We start from the raw sequence: 26288 nt of genomic DNA, 5'->3' as shown, positions 1-26288 counted from the left end.
ATGAGCCAGTCACCCCCCAACGCCATACCGCTCCAGTCTGTGGGTTCCCAGGGCATCCTGGCTCCCCTGCCACGGCCAACTGATGTCCAAAATCCCCCCTCTCACTCTTGGGCCTCTCTGTGCAGGCCTCCTCCCTGGGGCCTCAGCTGTCTTCTGGCTCTGCAGGTAGGAGGCAGAGGTGCCTGGGTTGTTGCTGGTTGAGGAGACTGTTTGGAGGGTGTAGGTGTGACATGAGAAACCCGCTGGAAATACGTATTTCTGCCCAATCGCCCGCAGCATATCTTGGTGTTGGCTTCTCTACTCTGCACCTCCCACCTGCTCCTGCTTCCAAGTCTCCCAGCAGGAGGACTCTCTTTCTCCCCTGCCCAGCTCCTGGCTTCCAGCATCTTTGCATGTGGCGTGTCTACCTCCCTGCAAACTTGGATGGGCAGCAGGTGAGAGGAACTCCCTGGAGAGAAGGTGACAGGGTCCCAGCAGGGAGGAGAGGCTCAGGGAGGCTGGCGACTGCCCCACATTACTAGACCTGCTGTTCCTACAGGCTGCCTCTTGTCCAGGCTCCATCCTTACAGTTTCTTATTCCCGCCCTGGTGCTGACCAGTCAGAAGTTACCTCTGGCTCTCCCGACACCTGGAAACTGTGAGCATAGAGCAAGGGCACAGGGCTAGGGTGGGGTTGGGTGCTCCTCTGAGCACACAGGTGGACTTGGGTGCAGAGTTGAGATGGAGCAATGATGAAAGGGCCAGGCGCCAGCCAGAACTGTAGAGCAATGGTTCTCCATCCTGTTTCCATCTCTCCTCTCCACGTCCCCAACTTCTCCCAGCCTCCCTTGTGCTGCGCCTCTGTGGGGGGCCTGGCTGCCATGGCTTGGAGCTCTGGAACACTTCTATCCGAGAGGTACGTGCTTGGGGATGTGGAGGAGGAGGGCTGGACTAAGAGTGTTCCTGGGGTTGGGGAGATTCTTGTTTCCATTTTGTAGGGACTGAGATGCTCTAGGGGAAAGAAGTGGTGGTGGGGATCCCTTCCTGGAATTGTTAGGTTTTTGTTTTTTTTTTTTTGCCACATCATGCAGCTTGTGGGATCTCAGTTCCCCAACTAGGGACTGAACCTGGTCCATGGCAGTGAAAGCCTGGAGTCCTAACCACTAGGATTCCAGTGAACTCCCTGGAATTATTTAAGAAGTCCAGGCTGAGGTCACCTTGATCAAGGAGAATGTTTTCTCTTTGTCCTTTTCTCCTCTCCACCAGGTGTCCGGGGCTGTGGTGGTCTCTGGGCTGCTGCAGGCCACTCTGGGGCTGTTGGGGGGTCCTGGCCACTTGTTCCCCCACTGTGGGCCCCTGGTGCTGGCCCCCAGCCTGGTTGTGGCAGGGCTCTCTGTCTACAGGGAAGTAGCTCTGCTCTGCTCTGCTCACTGGGGCCTGGCATCGCTGTAAGTCCTGAGAGGCATGGTGCATGGTGGGCTGTGTGGGAGCAGGGGGAGGGGAGAGTTGCTACTCTACCAGTCCAGCAGCCATCTCAGCAGGGATAACACTTGTGGGTTTGGAATCCAAGACTTTCACTGGATTCATTTGGTCACCTTGACTTGTATCTTGTCTCCCACTCACCCCCAAGGGGCCCTCCTTCCCTCTCCATGGGGGCATTCTTCTCTGGGACCCCCTTTCATGGTATTCTGCCCCTCCCATCTCCACTCCCTGCCTCAGGGGCAAGCTTCCTCTTGCTCCTAAAGCCTTTTCCCTTTTCTAGGCTGATTGTGCTCATGGTGGTCTGTTCTCAGCACCTGGGCTCCTGCCTGCTACCCCCACGCCCCTGGAGACCAGCTTCAACCTCTTCAACCCACACTCACATCCTGGCCTTCAGGCTCCTCTCGGTATGTGGGGGTTTGGGCTGGGCAGTTGGAGTTAGGAGGGCTGGCATGGATTGCTTACTTGGCCCCTACTTGGTTGTTGTCTACCCCTTTAAGAAGGTTGGAAGGTTCTGGGGGAGGGGTTCTTTTCTGAGTCTTGTCCCTCAGGTCCTGATCCCAGTGGCCTGTGTGTGGATTGTCTCTGCCCTTCTGGGTCTCAGCATCATCCCTGGGGAGTTGTCTGCCCCCACCAAGGCACCATGGTTTTGGCTGCCTCACCCAGGTAGGTTTTCTCCTAGAACTCAGAACCTGCACTCAGGAAGCTTATAATATGTCAGGGAATACAGATACTAATTCAATAGTTACCTAAGTGAATGTAGAATTGCATGTAGTAGATACAGCAAAGGACATGTACCTGGTATGATGAAGGTTTATAATGGGAAAAATCTGACTTTATTGGAGAGGTTAGGAAAGGCATTCTTTTTTTAATGGTTTTTACTTTTATTTATTTATTATTATTATTTTTTGACCATGCCACATGGCTTGTGGGATCTTAGTTCCCCGTCCAGGGATCGAACCTGGGCCCTCAGCAGTGAGAGATGGAGCCCTAACCACTGGACTGCCAGAGATTTCCCAGGAAAGGCATTCTTGAGGAAGCGATCACTAAGCTGAGATGTGAGAGATGAGTGGGAGCTTATTAGGGAAAGGCAAGAGACAAGAGCATTCTAGGTGGAGAGAACAGCATACGCAAAGGCCCTGTGGTGGCCAGCAGCACAGCAAGTACAAAGGCCTGAAACAAGGCAAGTGTATATGGAGTGAAAGAAATGATGAAGAGTGTGGTTGTAGATGAGGCTAGAGAAAGAGGTAAGGGTCAGACCAAAGGGACCTTGTAGATCGCAGTCAAGGGATGGGGTTTTACTCTGAGTTTGATGGTTTTGTCCCAAGACATTATCTTCAAAGACAATGGGGCCTTTAGGCTTCTTGTGTCACAGGCTTTTGCAGGCAGGGGGATGCTTCAGACTTGAATCTGGCCCCAAAGTGGCTCTTTCTCCCTCCCCAGCTGAGTGGGACTGGCCCTTGCTGACACCCAGGGCTCTGGCTGCAGGCATCTCCATGGCGTTGGCAGCCTCCACTAGCTCCTTGGGCTGCTATGCCCTCTGTGGCCAGCTGCTGCATTTGCCTTCTCCACCTCCGCATGCCTGTAGCCGAGGGCTGAGCCTGGAGGGACTGGGCAGTGTGCTGGCTGGGCTGTTGGGAAGCCCCATGGGCACTGCATCCAGCTTCCCCAATGTGGGCGCAGTGGGTCTTCTCCAGGTATGTAAAAAGGAGTGTGGGGAGAGGAGCTGGGGGTGCAAGAGAGGGAAGGGAACGGATGGCTTGCTGTGCCCAGCCCTCCGTCAGGCTCTTCACAACGGCCATCTCATTGAGAGAGGTGCCTAGAATTGGTGGGGACTAGGAGTGTGAGGGAGACACTAAATCACTACTGAGCTCCTTCTGTGCCTCAGGTGTTTGTACCAGGGCTGAGGTTCTAGAGAGAAAGGAGTCAGATGAAGTCCCTGTTCTCCTGAGGACTTCAAGAGAGAGAGAGGTGGACACGTTAGGAGAAAAGCAAGTAAGATACTTTCCAAAAGTGATAAGTGCTATTAAGAAAACAAAGCAGGCGATGGGAAGGGGGCTGAGTAAGAGAGATCCCTTTAGGATGCTTCTTGGGAGAGTAACATTTGAGTTGGGATCCAAAGGATGAGATGGGTTGGCCAAGCAAAAAGCTTGAGTGGTCGAGGAGGTGTGTTCCAGTGTCTCTTCATCACGTAGGCTGGACCTCGGCGAGTATCCCACTTGGTGGGGCTGTTCTGCGTGGCGCTGGGGCTCTCCCCGAGACTAGCCCAGCTCCTCACCACCATCCCGCTGCCTGTGCTTGGTGAGTGGGCCCGTGCTTGGTGAGCGGATGTCTCAGCAGCACTGGTATTGAACTAGGATCCCCCAGCAGGGCCCAACTGGTTGCTTGTGGTTGACACCCTTTCTTTCTGAGAAGCCTCCCTAGTATATGGCTGTGAGTATGTGGCAGATGCCCTCATTTTCTCAGCCACATCTTGGCCTCCTGACTGGGCTTCTGGGCTCCTGGGCTTTTTGGTTGTCTCTGCCCATCACAACCTGCCCCGCCCTATAGTAAGTACTCTGCTGTGTCAGCCCTCTCCCAACCTCTTCAATTACTTCTGTATGAGACAGGTGGGATGCTGGGGGTGACCCAGGCTGTGGTTCTCTCTACTGGATTCTCCAGCTTCCACTTGGCTGACATTGACTCTGGGCGGAATGTCTTCATTGTTGGCTTCTCCATCTTCACGGCCCTGTTGCTGCCGAGGTGGTTTCGGGAAGCTCCAGTCCTTCTGAGCACAGGTGAGAGAAGGGGGAGGGACAGAGGAGTGGCCAGGCAGTGGGCAAGCAAGGGCTCAAGGCTTGAGTTTCTTTGGACTCCAGGCCCCACACCCTTTTCTGGATCTTGGGGATAAACAGTCTGTCCATTTGTTTAGCAAGTATTTACTCAACACCATGCTAGCTTCCTTGGGATACAAAGGTGCCTATAGATTTACAATCCAGTAAAAGAGATGAGATATGTAGAAATGTAACTAGAAAGGTGCAGATAAAGAGCTGTGATGCTCTGCAGTGAGAGAGATGGCTTCTGTTGGAGATAATCCAGTAACGTTGGATTGTAACATTGAGTTGATCTTGAAGGATGGTAAGATTTAAACGTTTTTGGTGAGAAGGTCATTACTGGCAGGGGAACCACAGTAAACAAAGATGCTGAAGTAGGAAGTCATAGCATATGCCCCAGGAGCAGCAAATAACTTAGTTTGTTGGCTCAGCTTAGCAAACAGCAGTGATTTTAACTGAGGATGGTTTTGCCCCACAGAGAACATTTGGCAATATCTGGAGACATTTTTGGTTCTTATAAGCAGGAGAGAGGTTACTTGCATTTAGAGGTTACTTGCATTTAGTGGGTAGAAAGATGCTCCTAAACATCCTATAGTGCCCAGGACGGCCTCTCTCAAACAGAGAAGTATCTGGTCCAAAATGTCAGTAGTACTGAAGTTGAGGAACTTAGGCTAGAGCATAGAAGATGAGAAGTAGGAAATAAGGTTGGGGATTTTAATACCAAACTTTCCAAAGACAGGGAGCCTGGAATCAAAGCATATCTGGAGGGCACGTGGATGCTCAGAAGATAGGGTGTTAAGCAGGGGTCCTGTGGGAAGGGTCTGGGTGTGGGAAATAGAGAGCAGGGGGACAAAGTGGGGAGGGGGAGATAGAACAATTCAGAAAGATCTGTCCTCCACCCAGTACTTAAGCTTAGGTTGGAAGTATTAGACCCTTGGTTTTGCATAGTGTCAGAGTCCCCCTCCTGCCTGGTCCCAACCCCTTGTAGGCTGGAGCCCCTTGGATGTGCTACTGCGCTCACTGCTCACAGAGCCCATCTTCCTGGCGGGACTCTTGGGCTTCCTCCTAGAGAACACCATTCCTGGTAAGTTGAGGCCAGGCCCCAGCAGACTGGGGAGTGGCCAGGAAATCATCACTCCCTGGGTTGGGCAATGACCTGACCACTTTGTCTTTTGCAGGCACACGGCTTGAGCGAGGCCTAGGGCAAGGGGTGCCACCTCCTTTCACTGCCCAAGAGGCTCCAATGCCTCAGAAGTCCAGGGAGAAGGCGGATCAAGAGTACGAGCTTCCTTTCTCCATCCAAAACCTGTGTCCCTGCATCCCCCAACCCCTCCGTTGCCTCTGCCCGCTGCCCCAAGACTCTGGGAATGAGGAAAGAGGGCCCTCTGAGCCTGGAGAGACAGCTGACTTGCTGCCTGACTTTGGGGACCAGTGCCCTCAGCCTAGCAGAGGAAAGTCCCAGTAATTACTAGGACTCCTACTCTGGTTGGTTTAGTCCTACCTCCCAGCTTGCTGAAGAACCAGATCACAGGCTCCACTTTCTCCCAGGAAGAGGATGTATGTGTGTGTCTCACACGGGCCCCCCAAAAGTCTCACTTCCCAATAGGTGTGTTTGCCTTTTCCTTTCTTAGTTAGGCCTGTTCCAGAGCAGGGGTTGTGAATGAATGAATGATATTTTGCCTGTGAATGATCTATACTCGAACCCTAGCATTCACTTAACTGATATTTATTGAGTATCTCCTATGTGTAAGGTCCTGGAAATACAGATATGGATAAAACATGGTCCCTCCCCTCTCAAACACTTATGATTTAAAAAGACATGTAGTTACTGGACTTCCCTGGCAGTCCAGTGGTTAAGACTCTGAGCTTCCAATGCAAGGGGTGTGGATTTGATCCCTGGTGGGGGAACTACTAAGATCCTATAAGCTTCGTGGTGCATCAAAAAAACAACAACAGTTCGATGCATGATACAGGGTGCTTGGGGCTGGTGCACCGGGATGACCCAGAGGGATGGGATGGGGAGGGAGGTGGGAGGGGGGTTCTGGAAGGGGAAAACATGTACACCCATGGTGGATTCATGTCAATGTATGGCAAAACAAATACAATATTGTAAAGTTAAAAAATAGATAAACTAATTAAAAAAAACACAACAACAATAAAAGACATGTAATTACTAACTAAAATCCAAAGTGGAAGTCAGTCTTCAATAAAGATTAAAAGAATGCTGTGGGAGCAAAGAGGAAGAAACAATGAATTCTGATTGGGGACAGTGGGAAAGACTTTACATAGAAGCAGCACTGGGGCTGGCCTTAACAAGAGGACTTGGGTTGTGGAACATGGATGAGGAGAATTTTTCAGACTTCGGTGTCCAGATGGAGCAAAACTGTAAGTTACACAAGGTACAAGATGAGTTGGATTGGTGATGGAGCATAAGTATGACAGTGGATGGAGAAAGGAGGCAGGAGAGGTACAAGATAAGGTCAGACCAGGGGAGGTATGCATGGGAGACTCATCTCTTAAACAACCGGCGTGCTGGTGGGACCCAAGAGAGAGTATCTAGTGAAGTTCAATCCCCTCATTTTATTTAAAAACAAAACAACAAAAAAGACACGTAGGGTAGGGAAATTTGACTTTCGGTTTTTCAACAAATCCAAATTCGTGGTCCCCTCTCCTGCATTTCGTCTGGCATTCTTTCTACTCTGCCAGGGCAACTCTGCTGTGCGGTGCTTAGTCGCTGCTCAGTCGTGTCCGACTCTTTGTGACCCTATGGACTGTATCCAGCCAGGCTCCTCTGTCCATGGGATTCTCCAGGCAAGGATACCGGAGTGGGTTGCCATGCCCTCCTCCAGGGGATGCATCTCCCCAACCCTGGTCTCCCGCATTGCAGGCGAATTCTTTACTGTCTGAGCCACCAGGGAAGCAGGACAACTCTAAGGAGCGCCTTTATCCTTCCATCTCCCTGCCAGGGAGCCCTCCGGGCCCGGGTAGCTCTCCGGCTCCGAGCACTCCAGTTATCAGCTCCTGGGGCCCAGATGCCCCACCCACATCAGGCCTGGGCTCCGCCCCAGTGTCCCAAGACCCCACCTCCCTGTAGTGGGGGTGGGAAATGCTTCTACTCTAGGCCTTTTCGTTGGAGCGGGCGGGCCAGCCTGCCGCGGGGAGGGTGAGAGCTCTCCCGGTCGCTCACGGTAGGTGGGGCCGAGCTCTAATCCGGGCCAGGGCCGGGGCCAGGCAGCGAGAGACTTCTTGGGCCCTGCGGGCTAGTCCTAGCAATAGCGCCTCCTCCCCGCATGTGTTCTGCCAGGAGGGACCCGCGCGCGGCCAGCGTTCTGGGCCAGGCCTCCGGGGATGGGCGGCGGGGGTGGTGGCGCGGGCCGCGCGTGCGCAGCTCGTCTCCCGGCCGCGGGGCGGGGTTTGTGGAGGTTCTCCTACCGGGCAACTTGCTGCGATGAAGCCGCCGGTTTTGGGCCTTGTTGCCCCTTGGGGAGTCCGGAGCCGCGCCTCACGCAGCCGGCTCTGTAAAAATAGAAACGCGGACTGGAAGGCCTTTCTGGCGAGGGCGAATGGAAACTGGCTGCCACCAGGCGGGGCTCCTGGGGTGGGGCTGTGGTAAAGGGAGGGCGGGTCCGCCCTCTCCCAGAGGGGTGAGGCGGGGCTGGGTCTAGCCCGGACGGTCGTTGGCGTTCTGCTGCCCTCTGCAGGATGGCGGAGGAACTGCTCCTAGAGGGGCTCATGCCGACCCGTCTTAGGCAACCCCACTCCGCTGTTGGCCCTCCGCACTTCCCCTCCCTTCATTCAGTAATTATAACAGGTGTACACATGACTTCCCTCATAGCTCAGTAGATAAAGAATCTACCTGCAATGCTGGAGACCCAGGTTCGATTCCTGGGTCGGGAAGAGCCCCCGGAGAAGGAAATGGCAACCCACTCCAGTATTCTTGCCTGGAGAATCCCATGGACAGAGGAGCCTGACAGGCTACAGTCCCTGGGGTGGCAAGAGTCGGACACGACTTAGCGACTAAACCACCCACCACTACACTTGAAGCTAATGTAATATTGTAAATCAGCTATACTTCAATAAAAGTTATTATTAGAAAAAAAAAAAAGAATAAACGGGTGAATCTGGTTACTGTGAAGTCATCCTAGAAGGAAATAAGAAAAAGCTGAGATATAGAGACCTCAGAACTGGACGTGTGTGGTGGGAGCAGCTAACTCTAGGTGTGATGCTGAATTTCTCAAACCTTTTTGGGGGGCTTGTTGACCGCCCCCCCCAGCTGCATTTTAAACTCCTCCCCCGCCCACAAAACACCATACAGTGTGAGGGTCTTGAGCATCCAGGCTTTCTGAAGTGACAGGCTCAGATAATGTACCCAATTTTGGTGACTGAGAATGCACACTTGGGGAGTGCCTAGAAAGGAGAGAAGGGCTTGACGACTTGCCGTTTGTGACAGACTTGAGGTTTGTAATCTTGGGCAAAGTGGGACTCTGGTCTGGTGAGGACTGGCTTCATCATTCCCATATCTTCTCCTCCCAGTAGGAGCAGCAGGGGAAATGTGACTGAAATACCATCCTCCAAACAGAAGGTTTTGAGGCTGCAGATAAAAATCACAATATATGCATTTCTATTTCACCTGCCTAGTGACTGTACAAATTATGTTACAAGGCTGCACTAGGTTATAGTTGGAAAAATAATGGCTTAGATTGAGATGAAAATGACTGGAAGCGCGGAGCCATATTAACCATATTAATGAAATCTAAGGATTTTCATTGTTTTCTTTATATTCTTAAAGATCTGCCTCCCCCAACTTCAGTTTGTATTTCTAGACTTCATTATATCACTTTTTTTTAACCCACAGGAAAAATGATCAAACTGCCTGTAAAGTAGCCATAGTTACTGAACGAACATCTGTTAGGTTAAGGCTACACATTTAGTTGTTGAAGTGGAAAGGTTGACTTCCAGGATGTTCAGCAGGGCGTGATATCATTGATGGCAGTGCTTTTGGTGGGGAGGTAGATGATGAGGGAAGTGGAGTTATTTCATGGTCTCTACCTTTGCTATGTGTCTTATATTGACTTGTTAGTCATTCAGGATCTTCCTGAAATGGAGTTGGGGCTTTTCTCTTTGCTTTTGGACATGGAGTTATTAGCTCTTTATTTGACCATAACTGTGGACTTCTTCCCTCCAAATGGGTATATGCATGTATGCACAAATTTTGCTTATAATTCCAGAGAACTTACATGCATTGACTCTAGATTAAGAATCCTTGTCTTAGAGAATGTATGTATATTTAGGGAAAAATGTATTTAGGGGACATATAAATGTATATATATATATGCATACAGTAGTTTAGGGAATATATATATGTTTAGTGAATATACACACCTCTAGTATTCTTGCCTGGAGAATCCCCATGGACAGAGGAGCCTGGCAGGCTACAGTCAGTCCATAGGGTCAAAAAGAGTCAGACACGACTGAGCAACTACACACACACACACACACACACACACACATTTAAAATTCTGAGAGCTTCCAGAGTTTTGTTTTTAGATAATGATCAAATAATTTGAGTTTTCTGCTCATGACACTTATGATGTTTTATAAAGAAGAACAATTTCTTCTCTTTTAGAAATTCTGGGAAAGGATAGCACTGACATATTTATTAGGAATGTGATAAAGATGTGACAAGAATGGTGTAGGTTTCCACATTGCTTTACCATTAGAAAGCAGAAATACTAGTACCCATATATTGAGGCTTAAATGCTATAGAAGAAGGAGATATTTTATGGCCTCTAGGAATTTAATATGAGAAAAAAAACTGTCAAAATTCTAGATAGATTTTTAGTGATAGGAGGTAGTAAGGTTGGTGCTCAGCTTATTACATACCTGGTGGGTGGAGGAGAGGGGGAAGAAAGTAAATCCATTCCTTCTGTTTTCTTAGGATTTTCGCAAAGCGTATTTGATACAGAACTGTCTGAGTGGTGTCAGACCTGCAGGACCCTGGAGGCACTTTGCTAAATTAAGACTCTCCTACAGATGGAGGAATTGGAGCAAGGCCTGCTGATGCAGCCGTGGGCATGGCTACAGCTTGCTGAGAACTCCCTCCTGGCTAAGGCATATATCACCAGGCAAGGCTATGCCTTGCTGGTTTCAGATCTTCAACAGGTGTGGCATGAACAGGTGGACACTAGTGTGATCAGCCAGCGAGCCAAGGTAAGTGTGAAGAGAAGTACTGCTGTGGGTGGCAGTGGACATAATTTCTTCTCTAGTGAAGGTCACGGAACATTACCATCTCCCATCTTGTTGGCCTATAGGTTGCCAAGGAAGGTCAAATCAGGATAAAACAATTGCCACCAGTGTTCTGCACTTCCGCCTCTAACCCTTGGATCTTTCCATATGGGTGTGGGTGTGCGTATATTTCTGTAGTGTATTCAGTAGAAGGAAGAATTGTGAAGTAGGCCAGAATTGTTTTCTTCTTTCCTGTTCTGATGTTTTTATTTTCCCTCACCTTTCTCTTCTGCCTACTGTCTTCTCTTTTAAAAATATATCTTCATTTACATGGCTGCATCGGGTCTTAGTTGTGATATGCGGGATCTTTCATTCTGGCTTGAGGACTTCTTCTCTAGTTTCCGTGTGTGGGCTCCAGAGTGCACGGGCTCAGCAGTTTCTGCACACGGCTAGTTTCCCCTCAGCACAGGCCCCTCACTTGCCCCTCGAGGTTCGGGATCTTCCCGAACCAGGGACTGAACCCTCATACCCTGCGTTGCAAGGTGGATTCTTAACCCACTAGACCCCCAGGGAAGTCCCCTGCCCACTGTCTTCCTAGTAACCAGAGCTTTCCTTTGCTGTTACCTATGAGGGAGGCCCAGGTGGCGCTAGTGGTAAAGAACCTTCCTGCCAATGCAGGAGACATAAGAGACTTGGGTACATTCCCTGAGTTGGGAAGGCCCCCTGGAGGAAGGCAAGGCAACCCACTCCAGTATTATTTCCTGGGAAATCCCATGGACAGAGGAGCCAGGCAAGCTGCAGTACGTCGGGTCACAAAGAGTCGGACACGACTGAAGTGACTTAGCATGCGTGCACAAGGGAGTCAGTTTCCTTTCAGCATCCTCACTCTGTACAACCCCTGCTGTCTTTTTAGGAGCTGAATAAGCGCCTGACTGCTCCTCCCGAGGCTTTTCTTTGTCATTTGGATGATCTGCTTCGCCCGTTGTTGAAGGATGCTTCTTGCCCTGGCACGTCTACATTCTCCTGTGATCATGTGGCAGAGGCACTGATACTACGGGTGCGGAGTGAGCTTTCTGGCCTCCCATTCTATTGGAATTTCCACTGCATCCTAGCTAGCCCTTCGCTGGTAAGTGCAGTTTGAACATGGGGTAGGGAAAGGGGTGCCAGCTGCTCCTCTTTCTCAAAGCTTCTCATATGAAGCTTTTGGCACTCTCTTTTTTTTTTACTTTGTAAACCCCATTTGAAATTCTTCTCCAATTAGAAAACTTTTCTTAACTAGAAAGAAGGCATAAAGGTTTCTTGACTGGTATATCTTTTCCTTACAAAAGAAGCAGACTTTGGGTCTACATGCTTGACTGGGTATCTTTAATCACTACTTGATTTGTTGAACATTTATTAAGCATCTACTATGGGCTAATTGTTGGTGTTTAGATTTAAAACAATATAGCCTATTGGTGGCTCAGATGGTAAAGCCTCTGTCTACAATGTGGGAGACCTGGGTTCTATCCCTGTTTCAGGAAGATCCTCTGGAGAAGGAAATGGCAACCCACTTCAGTACTCTTGCCTGGAAAATCCCATGGACGGAGGAGCCTGGTAGGCTACAGTCCATGGGGTTGCAAAGAGTCGGACATGACTGAGTGACTTCACTTCACTTCACTTCAGCCTATTCCTGGATTCATAATCTAATGAGAAGACAGACAGAAAGTAGGATAAAGGATGGTATATATGTTGATCAAGATAAGCCCAGGATGATTGAGAAATCTGGAAAACGTTTTTGAAGAGAGCTTCTGTGCTGAGTTTTGAAGATGAGTAGGACTAATTGGAGAAAATGAAAAAATCATTCTAGGCAAAAGTGCATTTTGAGAGGAGTGGAGGTATATAAGTGTGGGGCAAGTGGGGGAACTTCATGACTCCAGGAAGTCGTGAGAAAAGAGGTAAACAATGGCGAGATCTTGAAAGATTCTAATGAGTTGGATTTGATCCCAAAGGCAACAGGGATTCATTGAAAAACTTTTAGTAGGGGTTTAAACTGATCCAATTTGTAATTTATTAAGATCACTCTGGTAGTAGGGTAGGGTATATACAGTGCTGAGTACCTTTCGGAACATTATCTTGTCTTTTAATCCTCACGACTGTTCTGCAAGGTAAATATTATTATTGACATTTTTCAGAGTAGGAAGCTGAGATTCAAGGGAATGTGTCCAAAGTCATCCAGTTTATGAATGAATGAGCTGGAATTTGACGCCCAGCTAGGCCTGATTCATGAACCCATTTTCAGGGACTTGGGAGATAATGTCCTCTGCTCACTTGTAGCTCACTTCTAGGTCCCAAGAGCTTTTATTTATTTATTTTTATCTTTTGACTGCACTGTGCAGCATGTGGGTTCTTAGTTCCCCGGCCAGGGATTGAACCCACGGCCTATACATTGGCAGCCTGGAGTCTTAACCACTGAACAGCCAGGGAAGTCTCCCCAAGAGCTTTTATTAGTGATTAGTTAGTTGAGAGTGAAGAACTAGTTTGCAGGAATTACTTCTGCTAGTCTTTCTACCCTTCTATATAAACAGAGCTTGTTTCAGCATTAGAGGACAGGATCTTCTGTGGGTGTTTGAAGGTTGTAGTTTTATCAGCAGAGAGAACTGAAGACAAGTGGGCATCATTTCTTACCTTCCTTCTTTAGTCTCTCAGAGGTGCTGTGATGCTTTGGCATCAATAGGGTGATGGGACAAAGTGCTTTTCAATAAACTGTTCTGTTTTTTATCTGTTATTTTTGACCCAAGCTAGACTTGAGTGTTTGGAGAACCACTGCACATTAACCTCTGTATTTTTAAGGCTCATTGACAGTGCTTAGCAGGTAATAATCACTCACATTTGTTGATTTTAGTTGAGCTTATGAAAATTTCCACCTTGCTTTAGATAGAATTTATGTTTTTGTTCAAAACCCCGCTACCTTTTTCTAAGTAACACCAGGGGGCACTGTTCCCTCAATGATGCTTGTTGTGGCACCAAAACATTTGGGCCGCCTTGGGGAAGCCCTGGCAATAGCTACTCTTATTTTGTATCACACAGCCTGGAAATTCAGACAAGTGAGACTGGAGAGGCAGTTCTTGTTGAAAGCTTATGGGCTCTAATAGTTATTTCTTTCAAAAGAATACAGTAAAGGATACTTGTATAATGATAGTATAATGGAAAGTAATATGTTAAGAATGCTTAGCTCTCCTAGGCAAATTTCTCTAGTTGGAGAGCGGCAATTTAAAAAGAAGCAGCAGTATTTAGAGTTGAATGAGTCTTGGTTGGCAATGGGACAACAATTTATTAATAATTATGCTTCAAGATATATTATTCAAAGAAGAAGAATGCCATCTCAGGGAAACCCCTGTACCTGAGAAAGCTTTATAGGGGAAAATTTAGAACCAGTGGACACGGGCGAGGATGTAGGTGGATTCTATTTCAGGCTTGTATGTGTCTGTGAGGTCACACAGTCATAATTTTTGTTTGTTACTCATTCTTGTCATAGTTCTTATTTAATTCTTTTTGAATGAGTAACTCATGCCAAAGGCAAACACTTCAAATGGCATTTAAGGGTATGTCGTTAAGAAATCAGTCTACTTTCTATTCCCTTCCCAGTCCCTCATTTTCCTTTTCTAAAACAACTACTGCTTTCACATTCTTGTGAATTCTTAAGGAAAGCTACATATATGTTTGTGTGTATGTATGTATCTATACATTCATATATGAATATACGTATATATATGAATATACTCATACAGTCAGATACTATCTTTGGATATGTATGTATTTTCACAAATGTCAACATGCTGTTCACAGTGTCCAATACCTTGCTTTTTTCACTTAGTTTTAGAACTTGGAAATCATTCACAGTAATACATTTAGAAGACCTGCCTTAATATTTTTTTAATGGCCACATAGCATTTTGATGAATGAATATATCAACATGTATTTAGTTGATCTGCTGCCAGTAGACACTTAAACTGTTTCCATTCTTTTGTTGTTATATGTAATAAACACCCTTATATTTACTTTTTCTATGTGTAAAGGTGTGAGTAAATTCCTAGAAGTGGAATAACTGAATCAAGGAATATTTGCATCTTTAATAAATCGCTAACATAATGCCGACTTGTCTTCTGGAGAGATTATGCGGTATAACTCCTCCTCGTCATACAGGGAGCTTCCCCACCTCCTCTACCACATGGTGTATTCAAGTTAGTAATGTGTTGATAATAGTTTTCCTATCTCTGCAAGATATTATGGGATATATAAAGCTTTCTAACACAGAGCCCATTTCCACTTCTGGTCAACCTCTCTTCATCACCCACTCCTTCCCACTGTTCAGTCTTTCTATTATCTAATCTAATTCTTTTTTGTTGTTGTTATCTTTTTTCCCAGTGTAATTCTTTTCTGTAAATAATTTTATTTCTTTGTTTTTGGCCGCGTTGGGTCTTTGTCGCTGTGCCGGCTTTTCTGTAGTTGCGGTGAGCAGAGGCCATTCCCTAGTTGCGGTGTATGGGCTTCTCTTTGTGGTGGTTTCTCTTACTGTGGAACACGGGCTCTGGAGCATTATGGCTTCAGTAGTTGTAGCACATGGGCTCAGTAGTTGTGGCTCGCGGGCTCTAGAGCACAGGCTTAGTAGTTGTGGCACATGGGCTTAGTTGCTCCAAGGTATCCAGGAGCTTCCTGGATCAGGGATTGAACCCATCTCTCCTGAATTGGCAGGTGGATTCTTTACCACTGAGCCACCAGGGAAGCCCTAATGTAATTCTTGGTATTCCATATTTTGAGTTTCAAATTTGTCACCTCTTTGGGAATTTTATGATTCCCAGGAGTCACATCCAAAGGTTTTTGTTTTTTTTTCTTTTTTGTAGTGGAAGGAGCACAGGGTTTGGAACCAGCAGACCTGAACTTGTAACTCCACCACTTTGACTACTTGTATCAGCTTGGATAAGTTACTAAATTTTTATGAAACTCAGTCTCTTCATCTGTAAAATGAAGATTCCAATCATGACCTTACTACGGAGTTATGAGGATTAGATAAGAGAATATGTGTCATATTACTTGGCCTTAGTATTAAAGTGGACCTATGAGAGCAAATATTCCAATTCCGTAATTTTTCTTTTTAAAAAAGACAGGGATCATGAGAGTACTTGGGGGTGAAGTCGTTTTCACATCCAGGTGTAGTTGGAACCAGGGCTAGCATGTTAATCTGATTCCCAGTCTACTGCCTTTTTCATTAAATCCAAACGTGCTGTGTTTCATCTTGGGATTGATAACTGCTGTCCTGCTCTTCTGACTCATGAACATGTCTATGGGAAATCTGAAGACGTTGGGGAAAATTATAAATAGCTTTTCCTCTGGACAAGATTGGCGACTCCTGCTTCTATATCCACCACACTTCCTGACTTCCTTAGCTGTTGGGAGCTCTGTAAGGGCAGAGGCCTCGCAGGGTCAGAGCACATATTCGACACCCGGTAGGTATTTATTGAATTGACTTATTGAACTGCATCTTTCCATATGTTGCTGTCCATAGATGAAGGGGAAGGAGCGTCCCTGGCCTCTTACAGCACTTCAGTGTTTTTCCTTGTAGTGTCTGTAGATTTGCTTTGAAATCTATTGCTTCAGCCACAATGTCTTATTCTAATTAATTGATCTAAGACAGGGTTCAGCTAATGTCGAAATGAGTTATACCCCAATGATTCAGAGTGGTGTGACCCAACTCTGTGAAATTATTTCAGAAGCTGAAATACTCAATGATAAAAAGCTTTTAAAAAATGCTGTATAGACATTGGAGTCCTATCAATAATTGAAATAATCACCACATTTGATTAGACATGGCATTGATTAAAAACTGCTTCTCATCATGTTTCATGCTGTTTTATTTACTACCGCTCAAAGGAATTGCTGTGAAAGTAACCCCCAGAGAAAGGTTGGTTATTAACTTTAGGAGTTTCTATTATTTGAGTGCTGCTACCAAATAGATGGTGACGCTGCTCGATTAGCAGTGGCAGTTATTTTCAATTCAGCCCACCGACCATTGACTTGCTTTCAGATAAGTATTCACCTATTTTTCCTCCTGGTCTCCCTTGAAAAGGTCCAAACTTAAAACAATTCCTAGGAAAGAGGGTTGAGTCTAGAACAGATACATTTTCCAAAAGCAGGACTTCTGCCACACTCTAAATAGTACTGCCTGGAGCTTTAAGTTCATGCTAAGGACTGAGCCGGGAGATAGTACTTGGTTGGGGTGTACTGTGTGACAGAAAGCAAGGACCTGTCTCTATGGCTGGACTTGATTCCTGGCCTCCCACGCTGCACTGTTACCCCTGCATTTCTTGGATCCTGGTGCTGATTCAAAAGCTGGTGCCGTTAACCCCTAACCTCCCTCACAGTATCACACACCCAGTGTCTTCTCTTCTAATCTGTCTGTACTGAAAGGTCTCTTCCTCTCAGTTTGAGCTGTGATACACTTGAAGCCTTTAGTAATAAGTTTTACTAGAAAATTAATGGAAATGCACACAGAAGAGTCTGAAGAATTCAGACTTCTGATCCTGGTCCAAATGAGTCTAGCTTGTACACTTACTGGCCACTTCAGTACCTTTTCTTCACTTTAAGCCTGTGTAGGCTATCTTGTCTAAAAGTTCTCCTGTTCAGGCCTAGGGAAGGGGTTGGCATACTGTGGTCAGCAGGCCAAACCTGGTGTGCTGCTTGTTTTTGTCAAGTTATATTGGAACCCAGCCACCCCCATTTATTACATGTTGTCTATGGTGGTCTTCTTGCTACAACAGCCAAGTTGAGTATTGTGGCAGGGACTGTATGGGCCACAGAGCTGAAAATATTGACCATCTTGCCCTTACAGAAAAAAATTTGCTGACCTCTGATCTAGGGCATTTCTTCTTAGTGCCTCTTAAAAGAAACAATTCTCCTTGAGGGAAAGGAAAGGAACTTTCATAATACTTCCCAGTCATAAATGATCGAATTTAGCTATTTTTTTTTTGACTGGCTGTTGTATACCATGTGTAGGTGAATGGAATAGTTATTCTATATAACTATGCATTATCATGTAAGCATCATCTGGCTGCATTGCCATATGGCCATGCATACATCCTTCTTTACCTCTGGTTAAGAGCAAGCTGTGTGGAGGGCTGGCTTATTCCTTCCTAGGCTGGTCTTTCGGTGACTGGCTTGCTTCAGTTACAACAATGATCTTAGACTTTGCTGCATTTGTGGGGACAGATTGAAGCTCTGGCCTCATTGTGGGCTGTTATCAGCCCTGAACATTCAAAAAGTTAAGATCATGGCATCCAGTCCCATCACTTCATGACAAATAGATAGGGAAACAATGGAAACAGTAATAGGCCTTATTTTCTTGGGTTCCAAAATCACTGCAGATGGTGACTGCAGCCATGAAATTAAAAGATGCTTGCTCCTTAGAAGAAAAGCGATGACTAACCTAGATAGCATATTAAAAAGCAGAGACATTACTTTGCTGACAAAGGTTTGTCTAGTCAAAGCTGTGGTTTTTCCAGTAGTCATGTGTGGATGTGAGAGTTGGACCATAAAGAAAACTGAGTGCCAAAGAATTGATGCTTTTGAACTGTGGTGTTGGAGAAGACTCTTGAGAGTCCCTTGGACTGCAAAAAGATCAAACCAGTGAATGCTAAAGGAAATCAGTCCTGAATATTCATTGGAAGGACTGATGCTGAAGCTGAAACTCCAATACTTTGGCCACCTGATCCGAAGAACTGACCCTGATGCTGGGAAAGATTGAAGGCAGGAGAAGGGGACGACAGAGGATGAGATGGTTGAATGGCATCACCAACTCAATGGACATGAGCTTGAGTAAGCTCCGGGAGTTGGTGATGAACAGGGACGCCTGGCATGCTGCAGTCCATAGGGTTGCAAAGAGTTGGACATGACTGAGTGACTGAACTGAACTGATCAGCCCTGAAATGGTTCATAATTAGTGTCTGGGTCTGATTTGACTTTCAAAGTTCTCTACTTTCTGCTGTTGTTTGTCTTCTGTTACACTCCAGCCAGCATACTCTATTTTAGCTGCACCTACTTTCTTGAAGGTTACCTGGATCTTCTGCTTTTGTCTCTAAATTTTTGCTGAGAGTTGAGTCCACACTTAGCTCTTATCACCTGTATCACAGCCTTCTCTTTACATCATGAGTGAGGTTATCTGTTCATGTTTGCTCTCCTTTATTCTTCCCATCCTCTAATCTGTGCCACAAAGAAAATCCCTGGACCTCTTTCACATACTTATTAAGTTATTATATTTGTGTTTACATTCATGTAAACATGTTGCATGCTTATGAAAATATAAATTCCTGTGAAAACATTTGGTTTTTTTTTTAGTATTTTGTCCTAATACCTTATACAGCGTTAGGGAGTACTTAATGTGAATCTGCTGACTAATTAGTATCTTTTCCATGGAAGGTCTCCCAACATTTGATTCGTCCTCTGATGGGCATGAGTCTGGCATTGCAGTGCCAGGTGAGGGACCTGACAACGTTGCTTCATATGAAAGATCTAGAGATCCAGGAGTACCAGGAGAGTGGGGCTACACTCAGCCGAGGTGAGAGGACATTCTTTTAGACATCATGTGGGGTTTTTCATTTGTTTTAAACAATTTTATTTATTTATTTTTGGCTGTGCTGGATCTTTGTTGCTGTGCGGGCTACTTACTAGTTGCGGCGAGTGGGGACTATTCTCTAGTTGTGGTGCACGTGCTTCTCATTGCAGTGGCTTCTCGTTGAGGAGCACAGGCTCTAGGGCACACAGGCGTTAGTAATTGCGGCTCCCGGGCTCTGGAGCACAGGCTCATGAGTTGTGGCGCATGGGCTTAGTTGTTCTGTGGCATGTGGGACATTCCCAGATCAGGGATCAAACTCATATCTCCTGCATTGGCAGGCAGATTCTTTACTACTGAGCCACCAGGGAAGCCCAGGACATTCTTTGGGAGTTGGGTGGGGAGTGGTTGAAGGGCCTTTGGAAAGGGGGAGACTCATTTGTATTAGGGAGGTGCTTCCCTGGGTGCTGGGTGCTAACCAGGAACTGGAGATTAGATGACACTTCTTTTGCTTCAAGTATCTGGCTGGGGCCCAGGTGTCTAAGAGATGCTATAACTGAGTCAGACATGCCCTAGGCAATGGCCAGGAAAGACTCTGGAAAGCGGCCAACAGCTATACAAAATTGCATGAGGGCAAACATGACTTGGGACTTTAGAAGGCTGCATAGCTCCAACTTCAGATTAAAAATTCAATCCAACCTGTCTTTGTGGTGGGAAGACCTTTGAGAGCACATGCTGCCACTGAACCTGTTGTTATGGCTAATCACCCTTTCCTCCTCCTGCTTGTGCTCTCTGGATGTTGCACCTTTATCCTTTTCCCCAAGAAGTCCTGGGCTCTGTTCCCTTTGCATCTCACAGGTAGGGAGCTCATTCTAAGACTCATATTTCCTTTTTGTCTCCCTTGTTACAGATCGGTTGAAGACAGAGCCGTTTGAAGAGAATTCCTTCTTGGAACGATTTATGGTGGAGGTAAAGTGTTCGTTATTTCCTTTCTCCTTGTGCAGTCTTCACTTTATTTCCTCAGGTGCCTGAGTGGTTACTTGCATTTTGGGTATTGGGTTTGATTGCATGATTGAAAAATCTATTTTCTAGAAAAGTCACCTATAGAAAGTCTGAAAAGCTTAAGATGGAAGCTGGGGAGAAGTAGGGGGAAAGATGTAAAAGGTAGAAGTGGGCTGATTAACATTTGTAAAACATCTCTGCTGCAGTACCTAGGCATTTTATTTGGAATTCTCTTGGAAAGCTTGGTTGACCAGTTGCTAAATTTTTGCTTATTGAGATCTGATCCCAGGTTTGGATTGTGGAGTGAGGGTCTAGTCATTATTACTTGTCCCCTTGTACATCCTGCAGTAGGGGAAGGTAAAAAGCGCAGGGCTACCAATTGGGGACGGTCTTGTGGGCTCAGTAGGCTGTGGAAAATCACAGTGTTTATGCAAGGGGACTGGCAAGGGAATGAATGGGGAGTAGATAATTGTGGCCTGTCAGAAGCTCCTTCCTAGGTTTCCCTTCTAAGGATTGAGCCTGGCCAAAAGAAACATCTATTAAATGCCAAGCAGGGGGAATATTAATAATAGTGACCTTTGATAATACCAGTCAATATTGATCTTTTTCTCTAACTCTTCTGGGAGTTGTTGGTTGTACAGTTAGTACCCTAGTATTACTGCACTATTTTCTAATTATACATGTTACCCAGGTTGGTACTTTTATTATGTAAGTAAATAATGCTGTTATAATATTTATTATATGTATGGATTATTCATTTTTCTGTCTTGTCTTCTAGGCTAATTTGTCAGCTCCTTGTGGGCAGAGACTGTGACTCATACTTCTTTTGAACCTGAAATTCGTGCTTTTCACAGGGCTGGGTAACAGGCAGGTGTTCTTGATTCGGATCCTTCCATCCTGCCTCTGTCTATTGACTGAGCAGTAGCTGCATGATGCTTGAGGTCTTAACAGTGAGAACCAAACATGTGAACGGAGCCCTCAGTCCCTCTACTAAAGCGATTGTAATTCTGGAGGAGGAGAGATGCGTTGCTAAGTCTTGAAGCAGAACAGGTTTTAGGTATTCATGGGGAAAGAGAGACCATTAAACTAAAACTTGGGACAGAGAGATTTCCTAGGCCATTTTTCTTTCAGATAGCTTCTCCTGTCTATAGGTTTAGGTATTAAGGAAGTTAACGTAGGCTGGTATGACATACTTGTTCCATGCCTCAGCCCCTTAGTCAAACAATGTTAGGCTTATTCTTAGCTCATCAGGGAGGTCCCTTCCTATCTAGTGCCTGCATACCTATTCAGCTTGGTTTCTCAGCATTTTTTTTCTGTATATTTTATGCGTCAGCCATATAGAGTGGCTTTGAATTGCCAAAAATGTTGTTTTCTCTCGCCTTTGTGTCTCTACACACATTGTTCCTTTATCTAGAATGCCCAATGCCCTGGTCTTTTCTACCTTGTAAACTTCTATTAATCTTTCAAATGTCAGCTTCAGCTTCTTTGGGAGACGTTTACACACTGTCCTTGTAAAGATAATCCTTCTTTCCTGAGATGATAGTGCCTGGGTTCATGCCTCTATTTTTCAGCAGTTATAGCTTCATAATGATGCTGTTTGTATGCTTGCAAGAGTATGTCTTTTTCCACTGAGCTATGGAGTCTTTGAGGGCAAGAACCATGTTGAATGTGTTTCCATGTTCCCAGCACCAAATATAGTGCCTAGAAGTAATAGGTTCTCAATGAGTTTGTGGGTGAATATGTTGATAAACCTATGCTAGAGGGATTTTATGAAAATTGTGGCTGTGTGGGCTGTGGATCCAGTGTTGCTTGTTAGACTCATTTGGGATCTTCAGTTTTTCTTCTGATTTATTTTGTGGCTTTGATAAATCACTTCTCTCAGAGCTTCTATTTTCTCATTTGTAAAATTGGAGGCTCATTGGGGTGGGGGGAACACTGTGGAACTGAATGAGAAAGCATGTAGAAAACAGGTGTTAGCCTAGGAAGGAGATTGGTGTTTTGGAACCAACTTCAAGAATACTGGTCCTCTAGATTCTGGGTGGATCACATCCAAACTGCATAGACTTGTAGAGTTTTATTATATTTGGAAAGGATCTGAGAGATAGATAGGAGATTTCCATTTCATAGCTTAAGAAATTGGGCCTCAGGGACTTTCCTGGTGCTCCAGTGTTTAAGAATCTGCCTCGCAATGCAGGGGGATGCAGGTTCAATCTCTGGTTGGGGAACAAAGATCCCATATGCTGTGGAGCATGTTGCAACTAAGACCTCACACAGCCAAATAAATAGATAAATAAATAAAAGAAATTGGGCCACAGAAAGGTTAAGTGACTTGCCTAAGGTCACATGGTGGTAGCTGTAGGTTTAGGACCATCCACACTTCTCGACTTATAGTCTAGGATTATCCCTATTTTGTTTTGCTGCTTTTACTGGTCATGCACACAAATTAGAGGAGAGTCAAGGGCTGGGATAATATAGAATTCTTGTGACCTCTGGGATCACTGCACTGTCCTCAGAATGTCCTACAGAGCTGCTGAAACTAAAAGATTTCTCCCAGGACTGCAGTATTTCTTATGGCCACTGCATCTTTTTAGCAACTCTGCTTGCCTGGGGTCCTACAAACAGGACACAGAAGGGTCATAGGGTCACCCAAGACTGAGCTGAAAGGATGTGCCATCAAAATAAGCAACATAGGAAGATAAACAAACTGGGGACAGAGAGCTCGGAATGAAGGTACAGGGGGCCAGGACCGATGTCAGAGGGCTGTGCAGTTAGTGCCTGGGGTCTGTTTTCCTGGTTCTCACTGGGACTATTGCAAGGCAAGAGGCCATCAAGATAGGGCGTAGGGGGCAGTGGATGGGAGGTTTCTAGGACACTAAGACCAGGAAAAATATTTAAGGATTGAACAGGGGTTACCTCTCCATATTTAGACCTTTTGTTTTTCCTCTTCCCTTAAGAGCCTGATTTTCATTTCCAGGGAGCCCAAAGGGGCCAATCGATGGTGACCTAACTAGAGGAGAAATCCTGGCAATGCCCATTCAAGTCAGGGCTGGCCCTGTTCTCACAGAGGACAATATCCCCATGTAAAGCGTTTCCTAGGACGAGGGGCTGAGAGGCCCCTTTAGGAATGGTAGAGCCGTCAAGGATCTGGGGGCTGCGACTACACGCCAGTCGGAACGGTGTTGAGAAGGAAGTTTAGGATGAGTGGGCTGGCATGGCCCTCGCTCAGCAGGGTCCACTGGAGGGAGTTCCTTCTCCTGGTCCTGTCCGTGCCTCCCTCTCTTCATCTGGTTGCCATCAGGCCGTGCGGCTGCTGGCGTCCTCTTTATTTATTTATCCCAGTGTAATGGGGTGAGGAGGGAGCTGGCCTAAGGCTGGCATTCCGAGGCTATGCCACGAGCCACAGGCGGTTTGCATGGGTGTGTGAGTCACTGGGGCTGCCTGCTGCTCAAACCAGACGCGGCCGGGCTCAGGGACAGCAGGCAGCCCAAAATAGAGCCCCGCCCTCTGCAGCTGGCAACCCCTGGCTGGGAATCAGCCCCGGACTCTGAAACCTGGGCAGTTGTGTGAAGTTGGCTTGCTCGGGGAGGGGAGCCTTCTCAGAGATAGAGATTTTGCAGTTCTTCTTCTCTGTCTTCAGAGGAGAATATTCAGCATAGCAGTTACTCCCATGCCTTGTCAGACTTAAATAATCTGTTCCATGTAATACCTTTACCAATTTCTTTTTTTTAACTTTTTATTTATTTTTTTCCACTTCTTTTTAAAATTTTTTTCTTAGTATATATATTTTATTGAACTAGAGTTGACTTGCAATGTTTCAGGTGCACAGCAAGGAGATTCAGTTATACATAGACACATATATTATTTTTGAAATTATTTTCCATTATAGGTTATTACAAGATATTGACTATAGCTCTCTGAGCTGTACAGTAAACCTTTGTTGCTTGTTGCATATCTAATTTTTAAATTAGAAATCTACCATTCTATTCATACTAAGTCAAACAAGTGGAATCAAATGTCAAATTTTTTTAGTTAGGCAAACATTCATGTGTTCTATAATATATATAGTCCATATTATTTATAAATATGTATACAAAGGCTTTTCTACCATGCTTGATAATAAACTTTTTATTCTGTACTGGGGTATAGCTGGTTAACAATGTTGTGATAGTTTCAGGTGAAGAGCGAAGGGACTCAGCCGTACACATATATGTATCCGTTCTCCCCCAGACTCCCCTCCCATCCAAGTTGCACATAACATTGAGCAGAGTTCCATGTGACCAATTTCTTTTATATAGTTCTAGTTCTGCAGCTATGATTCACATTGATTTGACTCAGCATCCTGAATGTAGCCATGTCCTTTGTGTCCTGTCTAGTTTTAGGTAGTATTTTCATCCCTTATCTGGTTCCAGCCTGATTCTAGAGCAGAGACCTCAAGCTCTGAAGATCTTCATGGCTGCTCTTATGAAGCTGGAGCTTATGTCAAAGACACTTGGGGAAGATGGGGAGTCCTTTCACCTGAAAACCGCTCTCCTGTTAAGTTCACAGACAACTTCTACTTGGTTTCCTTGGCTGACTGTCCATCCTTTCGCTGACCCTCACATGCTAGTGTCCGCCAGGGCTGGTAACCCTCCATCCTCCCAGCCTTCACTCTCTCTCTGGTGATCTCATCCAGACTCTAGCTCCAGCTGTCACTAGCACACCCCTGAGAACTGGTTTTCTATCTCCGTTAGGTTTCAGGCTCATATTTCTTTCTGTATCTTTGACATTTCCACTTGGATGTCCCACAGGCAATACCCTAAACGTGTACAGAATTAATCATCTACTCCCCCAAACCCAGTTCTCGTCTATATTCCTTATCTTGGGGGAACTTGTACCACTATCTGTTCAGTTTTCTAAGCTGGAAACTTGGGAGTTATCCCCTCTTCTGTTTGTCCTTACTTCCAGAGCCCAGCTTGTTAACCCCTTAAACATTTTTTAAAAATTTCTTTATTTTGGCTGCCCTGGGGCCTTCTTGCTGCTCATAGGCTTTCTCTGGTTGTGGCGAGTGGGGGCTTCTCTCTAGTTGTGGTACACGGGCTTCTCATCATGGTATCTTCTCTTGCTGCAGAACATAGGGTTCTAGGGCAAGCAGCCTTCCGTAGCGGCCTGTGGGCTCAGCAGTTGCAGTTTCCGGGCTCTAGAGCACAGGCTCAGTAGTTGTAGCACACGAGCTTAGTTGCTCTGTGCCATGTGGAATCTTCCTGGACCAGGGGTCAGCTGTGTCCCATGCACTGTCAAGTGGACTCTAAACCACTGGACCAACAGGGAAGTCCTTATTAACCCTTTTCTGAATCTACTCTTCTTCTCTATTCCAACTTCCATTGCCTAAGATTAGCCATCGTCTGCCCCATTTTTGGTTTGACCATGTCACAGCTTCCTAATTTGTCTCGCAGTTAGTACTTTTTTCCTCCAGTTGGACTGGAAGTTATGTCAGAGTGATCTCTTCGAAACAGAAACCTGATGGTGTCACTCTTCTCCTTAAAGTCCTTAACTGGTTCCCAATTGCCTGCAGAAGTGAAAGCATTAGTCCCTCAGTGTCTGAATCTTTGCAACCCCATGGCCTGTAGCCCACCAGGCTCCTCTGTCCATGGGATTCTCCAGGCAAGAATACTGGAGTGGGTTGCCATTCCCTTCTCCAGGGGAATCTTCCTGACCCAGGGATCGAATGTCGGTCTCCTGCATTGCAGGCAGTTTCTTTACTGTCTGAGCCCCCAGGGAAAGTTCAGACTCCTTGCATGCCACACAAGATGGTTCATGATTTGGTCCTCTGACCTCTTCGGCCTGACTTCTGTCTTTCCCCAGTAGCACCCTGCCCTTCATCATGTTCAAGTATTGACAGCTTCCTGTCCATACATCTCGTGATCCACTAGCCTGGTAGTCTCTTCTTTCTTGTCCTCATGGCAATCTCTTGTTCAGCTTTCCCAACTCCGCACTGGTGTCATCCCTTTGTGAGTCTCCCATGACAGTTTTTCCCTCTCTTAGTCTGCTCTCCTTTCTCCAGGCATAAGTATACTACCCCGTTATCCCTACAGCCCCTTGTACTTTTTCTTTTTGACTATACCACGTGGCATGTGGGATCTTAGTTCCCCAACCAGGGATCGAACCTCTGCCCCTTGCAGTGGAAGTGCAAGTCTTAACCACTGGACTGCCAAAGAAGTCCCACAGCCCCCT

General features: G+C 46.1%; 2 protein-coding genes across 6 annotated transcripts in view; both read left to right on the top strand.

The window, feature by feature from the left end:
• On the top strand, positions 1 to 6459 carry SLC23A3 (solute carrier family 23 member 3). 2 transcript variants are annotated; one of them, XM_081581713.1, is made up of 12 exons: positions 1 to 165; positions 277 to 434; positions 539 to 636; positions 821 to 894; positions 1245 to 1426; positions 1741 to 1864; positions 2009 to 2123; positions 2901 to 3154; positions 3653 to 3758; positions 4067 to 4234; positions 5259 to 5354; positions 5449 to 6459. In XM_081581713.1, exons 1-12 carry the CDS (start codon positions 1 to 3, stop codon positions 5733 to 5735), a joined length of 1827 nt encoding a protein of 608 aa, XP_081437839.1. In that variant the 3' UTR covers positions 5736 to 6459. The 2 variants fall into 2 exon arrangements, with proteins under 2 accessions (XP_081437839.1, XP_081437838.1); XM_081581712.1 differs by having other exon boundaries at positions 539 to 660.
• Positions 6460 to 7360: 901 nt separating this feature from the next.
• Positions 7361 to 26288, top strand: part of NHEJ1 (non-homologous end joining factor 1) — a 92659-nt gene continuing 73731 nt past the window's right edge. For 2 of the 4 annotated variants that reach the window (XR_014080569.1, XM_081584116.1), the window contains exons 1-5: positions 7361 to 7458; positions 10304 to 10480; positions 11409 to 11621; positions 18944 to 19082; positions 19987 to 20045. Coding sequence is in view for 2 of the 4 variants with exons in the window: in XM_081584116.1 (XP_081440242.1) it covers positions 10304 to 10480; positions 11409 to 11621; positions 18944 to 19082; positions 19987 to 20045 (588 nt within the window). In the remaining 2 variants the exon portion in view is untranslated. Of the gene's footprint in view, positions 7459 to 10208; positions 10481 to 11408; positions 11622 to 18943; positions 19083 to 19986; positions 20046 to 26288 lie in introns of all 4 variants that reach the window. The other 2 variants (XR_014080568.1, XM_081584115.1) reach the window with 1 other exon arrangement.

Source organism: Giraffa tippelskirchi, chromosome 3, assembly GCF_054371585.1.
Source record: "Giraffa tippelskirchi isolate mGirTip1 chromosome 3, T2T-mGirTip1v1.2.pri, whole genome shotgun sequence".
Lineage (NCBI taxonomy): Eukaryota > Metazoa > Chordata > Mammalia > Artiodactyla > Giraffidae > Giraffa > Giraffa tippelskirchi.
Note: the sequence above shows the minus strand (reverse complement) of the source record. Positions and strands in the feature narration are given on the sequence as shown.

Excerpts from the sequence above, each read along its gene's own strand:
- SLC23A3 (XM_081581712.1), top strand. The coding sequence starts at position 1 with ATGAGCCAGTCACCCCCCAACGCCATACCGCTCCAGTCTGTGGGTTCC. Across the intron at positions 3,155-3,652 it reads GCGCAGTGGGTCTTCTCCAG|GCTGGACCTCGGCGAGTATC; the intron begins GTATGTAAAAAG and ends TTCATCACGTAG. Across the intron at positions 5,355-5,448 it reads CCTAGAGAACACCATTCCTG|GCACACGGCTTGAGCGAGGC; the intron begins GTAAGTTGAGGC and ends TGTCTTTTGCAG.